At 36.9% G+C, this 8,807-nt stretch overlaps 1 protein-coding gene across 14 annotated transcripts in view; it reads right to left on the bottom strand.

Annotated features, from left to right (window-relative positions):
- The window catches only part of LOC106881761 (uncharacterized), a 129,387-nt gene that overhangs the window by 76,015 nt on the left and 44,565 nt on the right, over positions 1–8,807 (bottom strand). For 13 of the 14 annotated variants that reach the window (XM_052971824.1, XM_052971830.1, XM_052971822.1 and 10 more), the window contains exon 2: positions 880–972. The exons of the other annotated variant lie outside the window; for it this stretch is intronic. Coding sequence is in view for 12 of the 13 variants with exons in the window: in XM_052971830.1 (XP_052827790.1) it covers positions 880–891 (12 nt within the window). In the remaining variant the exon portion in view is untranslated. The remainder of the gene's footprint in view (positions 1–879; positions 973–8,807) is intronic. 14 annotated transcript variants of the gene reach the window in all.

The raw sequence follows: 8,807 nt of genomic DNA, 5'->3' as shown, positions 1-8,807 counted from the left end.
AAAGTTCTTCTCTCTATCTGGTGGGATTGCAAAGGAGTAATTTACTTTGAATTGTTACCACCTAATGCAACAATCACTGCTCAAGTCTACTGTCAGCAATTAAAGCGTTTGAACCAAGCTTTGAAGAAAAAAAGACCCGCTTTAGTGACTCGAAAAGGGCTGATGTTTCATCAGGACAATGCATGACCCCACACTGCAAAGATCACATCACAGAAGATCGAAGAGCTTGGTTGGGAAAAAATTCCTCATCCACCTTATTCTCCCGACCTTGTTCCTTCAGACTACCATTTGCTTCGTAGTTTACAGAATCATTTGGGGCACATAACTTTCGCAAGCCAAGAGGAGGTTGAAACTGACATTTCAGAGTTCTTCACTTTGTGAAACCAAAAGAGTTTTACATTGATGGGATTAAAAAGCTTGTATATAGATGGAAGCAAGTCATAGATAATCAGGGAAAGTACATTGATGATTAAATTTCTATTAAATATAACATTTGATCACTTGCTTTCATTATTCAAAATTCGGACAGATCTTATGGGATGACCTGATATTCTAACCACTAAATCAGAAATAAAAAGACATTAAAAAACGAAATTTTTTTTTATTCTCCTAATGATCTCCAGTTTGAAAATCTTGTTATGTTTAACTCCTTTTCATACCAACCTATTCAAGACCATCCTTGGTTCTATTGTATGAATTTCATGATTTAAAGTGATTTGAAGTAAAACCTTTGCTCAAAATTTCAGCTTAATTTATGTTCCAAACATTAGCTTAGTACTGACAATGTTACTTGACTAAATTTTTCATTATTTTCAAAATTATTGAAATAATGGCAGTGTTTTGTCAATAGAAATATGGTTACAAAAGGATTAACATTACCTGACTTGCCATGGTTCCTTATTTTGTAGAAAGGTCCTTTAAGCAGATGGCCAATAAATCTATGGTGGTTTATATAGCAGACTCAGTGTTTACCTGCAATAAACAATAGAAAATATTTTGATTTTCAGAATACTTTCAGAAAATAATTACCCAAATAGGCACAAGTGCGGCTGTGTGTTAAGACATTTGCTTCCCAACCACATGGCACCTTGGGCAAGTCTTTTCAACTATAGCCTCATGCTGACCAAAGCCTTGTGAGTGTATTCAGTAAACAGAAACTGAAAGAAGCCATTGTTTGTGTGTGTTTGTCCCCCACCACCACCACCACCACCACTGCTTGACAACCAGTGTTGGCATGTTTACATCCCTGTAACTTAGCAGTTCGACCAACAGAATAAGCACCAGGCTTACAAAAATGAGTACTGGGGTCAATTCGTTCGATTTAAAACCAATTTCTTCAAGGCAGTGCCCCAGAATGGCCATAGTCTAATGACTGAAACAAGCAAAAGATAAAAGATAAAATAATTACCAGTATATTGGCATTAAGTTAGTAATAATATATATGTACTGACATTTTAGATTATTTAGGTCATTATTGGTTCCTACTATATTTGATGGCATAAAAGTAAGGCACAAGTAGATTAGACACATCTCATTTTCAACAGCACACATTGAGGAAAAATAGTTTTTAGTACATTAAAGCATGTAATATTTAAAGCAATCAAGCAGAATATTACAAAACATTACTTAAACATTAATAAGATTTTAAGTAAATATTGTTATTATGGAATCAAACTAGATAGAAGAGACTGTCTGGACTAAAATTAGCCTACTGTAGTGAGTGTCAGGACAATATTAGCTTGGAAGAGACCCAACTTCATATATATAGGACCTGGGGTGATTTTTGGACATTTTTTAGGAAAAAAAAAGAAGTGCATCAATGCCTTGAAATGCGGTAATTCTCAAATAATATTCTGATTTGTTTAAAATTTTAGCAGTGGGAAACATTACAGATATCAATTTAAAATGCAATATTAAGAATACTTCTTTCAATAATTTATGTAACAAGGCATAAAGAGGCATAGGCATGGCTATGTGGTTCAGCTGGCTTCCCAACCATGTGGTTGAGGATTCAGTCTCACTGCATCCTCAACACACACACGTATATATCATCTGGTCATAGAAATCCTGCCTCATGCAAGTATGGAAAAGTGGACATTAAATGATAATGAAGATGATGAACAAAGAACAATTCTCATGAATAAGAGTTGGGTGGTTCTGTGAAATAAAATACTTATTTTCTGGATGATTGCCAAAAAAATGTTGCAAAGGATGTGGGGCCAAGGTAGTTTAAAAAAATGTAATTTTCTACAGACAGATGACAGAGAAAAGTATTCCATTCTCAGATCTGGGAAGCAAGATACAGTTTGCTGACTATCGGGGGGAAAAAAGACAAGTACGAGGTGTTCATAAGAACAAGAACTACTGAAGAAATAGTTGACTACACAGAAAGGGAACTACAGCATGATGTTTGTTGTTTTGATCCCCCCACCTTCTGCTAGTTAATCTACCTCCATTTATTTTCTTTGCTCCCTTGGTGAGATAGTTAAAGGGTAGGGGTTCTCAATAATTTGATCTTTTATATTTTTAATGTTTTTTTTTTCTTCCTGTAAAAATATGTTGTTCATAAGAACAAAGTCTACTAATTTTTTTCTACTCTAGGCACAAGGCCTGAAATTTTTGGAGAGGGGGCCAGTCGATTAGATTGACCCCAGTACGCGACTGGTACTTAATTTATCAACCCCGAAAGTATGAAAGGCAAAGTCGACCTCGGCGGAATTTTATCGCAAAACATAAAGACAGACGAAATACCGCTAAGCATTTCGCCCGGCGTGTAAATGCAACCAAGAAAGGAAAAACCAAAAAAAGAAAGAAAACACAAAACGACGGCTAGTTAAATACTATGATGATGAATATAGTAATGTACAGTCACATTTAACATGTTTGTACACTGCACAAGTTGTCTCAAGAGAAGAAATTCTCCTTACAGACAATATGAGTGCAAACATACCATTAGGCCATGGATGACTATTGTCTCTAAGGAGAACTTCTCTTGAGACAACTTGTACAACATATTGTCTTTCCATATCTGAATTCAGGTGAACATATACAATAATGATTATACATAATTATATTTTATTCAGCATTGCTTAGTGCACTTCTAATTAATTATGATGAAGAATTTTGTCAGTCAGTTTTATCTCGAGTATGATTGAACATGTTTGGAAGTGAGAAAAAAAATTCATTCAATGTCTGTCAGACACCATACTTCATTTCATCATACTACATTTACAATTCAAACCTCACCTGAGTTAACTTAGTCTTTTATACCTGAGAACAATAAAATGAACACCAAAATAACTCTAGGATCAATTCAATCAACGTATAACCCCCTTTGCTTATAGCCAATTGGCATTATGCCTAGTGAAAGAGGGGGGGAATCAATAATTCAGCAACTGAAGTAAGTACATCATTCCATATTGAGGAGCAATATGCCAAAGACTTGCTAGTATATTCGTTAAATCAAGAGCTGATCAAGACTAAATGATTCTGTGCCTCTCCTCCATGTACATCTCGTCTCAATGTACAAGGTTGTTGTCATTCAAGGAGAGGTCATCTGGAACAGTTAGATCTAATATTGTAGGCTGACAGCATGTAAATTATTCATGAAACAGAGGAAATGTGATACAGCTTGTTTCTTTCCGAGAATTAAATAATGATTGACTTTCACTGCTGCTTTGATAATTATTATGAAGTAATCAAACCCCATAGCTTGCTTAGACAGAAGCATATGCAATTAAATAAATCATCTTTTTCACATTTATATAGTGAATCTCCAATTTAAAGCTACATTTTGGTTAGAGTTTGCAAATATACTATCCAAACCATTACATATAAGATTAACTATCTTCCTACATATTCCACCCACCTCTATGTACCTGTACATCTCACACCTCACCACTCCTATATCTTGCACATCTTCCCCTACTTCCTTGTCTATATCTATCCCACCTTATCCCCACCTCATTCTGCTATTTCCCATCAACTGCAGTTCCACTTTTGTTCATCACTTGCCACCACCCCCAGCCCCTATCTCCAACTATCTATCTCTCTCCTCTCATAATCTTATGAAACCCCACCACCATCACCACCACCACCACCACCACCACCACCACCACCAATCCACTGTCTGTATCCGCTTTTATACTCACCTTCTTGTACCTTGACAGTTTGCTCTGGCACCCCATCACTACCATCTTATCTTCACAGCTACCCCTACTCAACCATATAAAATGCGAGGTAGCTGCATATCTTCGTTGTAGCATGGCACCTTTATTTGTCTCTTTATTATATCTTAACCTTTCAACACCTGGCATAAAACCACACCCGTCTCTCAAATACCCACCACCATGACTAGTTAGCCAAAGAGGCTTTTTCTTTTTCCTTCTTCTGTCTCACAAGTAACCTGGCAACCTCACTAGTGCTGATGTACAAGTAAAGCACCTAGTAAACATAGTATAGTGATTTGGCAACTTTTTTTTTGAAGATAAAAGAACAAATAACTTCTATTTTTGAAGTAATTTTTTTTTATATTTTGTTTGATGGCAATTTAAAAAGTAAAAGAACAGGCTCCTCACAAAATATCTCAGAAATGATGATGACAATGATAAAAATAATAATTACCTGGAAATAGAGGTAACTAGACTGTGGAGTTTAAAACTGAAACAATTCTTATCATAATAGGTGCATTAGATATAATAAAAAAGATATTCAGATAAATACATAACAAAAAGACCAGGACTAACAAATATATATAACACACAGAAAATAACACTACTAGGCACCACACACATCCTACGTAAAACACTTTCAATACAATAACAATAAGAGCATCACAACAAACCACAGCATATAACCAAGGCACACAGAGCTGTGCTTGGTAGTGCAGTGAAAGTATGTGATAAAAATAAGACTACTGAATGATAATTATTATAATAATATTATAGGCACAATGCCTGAAATTTTGGTGGAGGAGACTAGTCGATTACATCGACCCCAGTACTCAACTGGTACTTAATTTATCAACCCAAAAGGATGAAAGGCAAAGTCAACCTTGGTAGAATTTCAACTCAGAATGCAAAGTCAGACAAAATGCCACTAAGCATTTCGTCCAGCATGCTAACGATTTTGCCAGTTCACCGCCTTGATAATAAAAATAATAATGATAATCCTTTCTACTATAGGCACAAGACCTGGAACTTGGGGGAGGGGGCTAGTCAATTACTCAACTGGTACTTATTTTATCGACCCCGAAGGATGAAAGGCAAAGTCAACCTCACTAGAATTTGAATTCAAAATATAACAACAGACAAAATGCTGATAAGCATTTCACCTGGCATGCTAACAATTCTACCAGCTTGCAGTCTTATCAATAATAGTAATGGTTTCAAATTTTGGCACAAGATCAGCAATTTCAGTAGGAAGGGGTAAGTTGACATCTTTTTCAACAAGGGGGGAATGCAGGACAGTCCAGTTAAAATTCTGATTATTCAGCTCAGTAAACAAAGTCAATCTGTATTTTATTGCAATCTTCTTATTGTATACCTTCATGAGGAGTTACATCAAAGCTAATAATAATAATAATAATTCTTTCTACTATCAGCACAAGGCCTGAAAGGTAAAGTCGACCTTGGCGGCGAGCTGGCAGAAACGTTAGCATGCCAGGTGAAATGCTTATCAGCATTTTGTCTGTTGTTACGTTCTGAGTTCAAATTCCGCCGAGGTCGACTTTGCCTTTCATCCTTTTGGGGTCGATAAATTAAGTACCAGTTACGCACTGGAGTCGATGTAATCGACTTAATACCTTTGTCTGTTCTTGTTTGTCCCCTCTGTGTTTAGCCCCTTGTAGGCAATAAAGAAATAAGGAATTTGAACGTGATGACAGATGAAATGCCGCTAAGCATTTTGCTTGGCGCAGTAACAATTCTATCAGCTCACTGCCTTAAATAACAATAATAATAATTTTAAATTTGGGCTCAAGGCCACCAATTTGGAGTGGGGGTGATAAATTGATTACATCAACCCTCCCTCCCCAGTGCTCATCAGTACTCACTTCGATGACTCCAAAAGGATGAAAGGAAAAAGTCGATCCTGGCAGCATTTGAACTGATATGGTAATGATTCTGCCAGCTCACCACCTTAATAATAACCCTTTCTACTATAGGTGCTCCTGTGTACATACAGGTATGTTACATGGCAGTGAAATATGAGCTTTGACCACAGAGGACTTGCAAAGGCTTGAAAGAAAAGAAGCTAGTGTACTCAGTTGGATGGATGATGTCTGAACACAAAAGAGGTGCAGTGGTATCAAAAGAAGATTAATGGAGAATATAGTCTTTGTGTGTGGCAAATGTGCAGGTACAATCAGCACTAAAAATAGGCAGACTATATTCTCCCTCAACTGCTCAGGTGGATCATTAGAAGTAGTAGATAACTTCTGTTACCTAGGGGACCAAGTTAGCAGTGGGGGAAGGAGTTCTGAAAGTGTAGTTGCTAGGATACGAACAGGCTGGGCGAAGTCCAGAGAGCTTCTATCTTTGTTGGTAACTAAGGGCCTCTCCCTCAGAGTAAAAGGCAGATTGTATGATGCTTGTGTACGTAGAGCTATGTTACATGGCAGTGAAGCATAGGTTTTGAGTACAGAGGACTTGCAAAGGCTTGAAAGAAATGAAGCTAGCATGCTCCGCTGGATGACTAGTGTCAATGTGCAAGCACGACAGAATGTAAAATAATTTAAGAAGAAAACTGGGTACAAGAGGCATCAGATTTTGTGTGCTGGTTTTGTCATGTGATGCACATGGATGAGGACAGCTGCATAAAGAAGTGCCAAGCTCTAGTTGTGGAGGATACCTGTGGAAGGAGTAGACCCAGGGAGACATAGGATGAAGTGGTGAGAAAGGATCTTTGAACACTGGGCCTCACTGAGGTAATGGAAAGGAACCAGAAGATGTGATGATTTGCTGTACTTGATAAGACATATCAAGCTAAGTAAAATCGTTGTCTTCCACACATAGAAGCTTGTCCTTTCAGGTGCCAGTGCTGCATTAACGCACCAGTGATGTGTGAATGCCCCTGTGACACTGCGTAAATGCATAAATGCACCGTAAAAAGCACCCAGCACACACAGTTAAGTGGTGGGCATTAGGAAGGGTATCCAGCCGTAGAAGCCATGCTGCGACAGACAGTTGGAGTTCAGACAGTTCCCTGCTAGCCAGCTCCATGTCAAACCATCCAACCCGTGCCAGTATGGAGACCAGACATTAATCAATACATAATGATGGTGATGATGATGTGCAGAGCCTGCAATTTTTCCTAGGAGGCTAGTCAATTACATCAACCTCAGTGCTTGACTGGTACTTATTTTATCAATCCTGAAATGACGAGAGGCAAAGTCAACCTCGGTAGCTCAACTGGTACTTGTTTAATCGAAGATAAAAGGTCAACCTGGGAGGAATTTGAACTCAGAACATAAGGACCGACAAAACGCAGCTAAGCACTTTCATGATGATGATGATGATGATGATGATAATGATAATAATGATGATGATGATGATGATGATGATGATGATAATAATAATAATAAAAACATGGGACTGATTCTAAGTCAAATGTTACTGAAAACAACAGGAACCTATTCCTATTCCAATATTCCTAACTGAATGAAACTAGATTTGTAGATGTTTTTAAATAGCAATGCCTGTGTATAAACATAATTGAATATAATTAGGTATACACTCATCTTTCATGTTCCATTTTATGTTATACATTAATGGGGACAATGGAACAACTGCCTGAGATGAAAATATGCTTTCACTAACAGAGAGAGAGAGAGAGAGAGAGAAAAGGGGGAGGGTAGGAGGAAGGGGGACAAAAAGAAACAAAACAATACAATACCCTTTGCTCAAAAACAAACATATTTGACATGAAATGAATCAGAAAAAAAAAACATGTTTAATTGAGATTCATAACTAATAAAATGAAACAGCAGCAAGGTCTTTCATCTCCTCCCCCCGCCACTCTCCTTACACTTTAACAATAACTACTCATTATCTGTTGCAGTGAACTTTTCAGAGCACTACACTAACAGCATGCTGTATTGCTATTTAAAGCAGTCTGAGATGATAAGCCACAGTGTGTGTTGACTCATTTTTTTTTCTCATTTCATTTCATTATTTTTTTATTTTATTTTTATCAGTTTCAATTGCTGAGACCATGCCAATAACATATATAATGGCTCCACTACTACTAGTAGTCGTAGTTGTTCCTCAAAATACTACTACTACTCTACTGAGGATTTATATCAGTCCTGTAAAAAGATAGAATATTCGAGATGTTCCGGTTGAAACCAAGGGAGAAATTCAATCTCTGTTATAGTAATAATCTATTTAGAAGGGGATTAAGAGCTGATTAGAATCAAATTCATTCAATAAAAACTGACTTTGCTACTTTCTCTAATGTATAAACAGTTTTAATGTTCACTTCCTAAGGTTTACAAGATGTTATAAAAATATATCTGGCTTTATAGAAGAGATAAAAAGATTCTTTAGTAAATAAACAAAGTACACAAAATTATTTTATCATTTATCTTTAACTTGTTTCAATTATTAGACAGCAGCCATGCTGGGACACCGCCTTGGGGGGAGTGTTAGTTGAATGAGTCTATCCCAGTACTCATTCTTTTTTTGTAAAAGCTTAATATGGTCTCTTTTGCTGAACCTCTAAGTTAAGGAAATAAAAACACAAACATAGGTTGTGAAGCAGCAGCAGGGAGGGGGGGGGAACAAACAGATGCAAAGAGACACATAATA

Source organism: Octopus bimaculoides, chromosome 11, assembly GCF_001194135.2.
Source record: "Octopus bimaculoides isolate UCB-OBI-ISO-001 chromosome 11, ASM119413v2, whole genome shotgun sequence".
In the NCBI taxonomy this organism is placed as follows: domain Eukaryota; kingdom Metazoa; phylum Mollusca; class Cephalopoda; order Octopoda; family Octopodidae; genus Octopus; species Octopus bimaculoides.
Note: the sequence above shows the minus strand (reverse complement) of the source record. Positions and strands in the feature narration are given on the sequence as shown.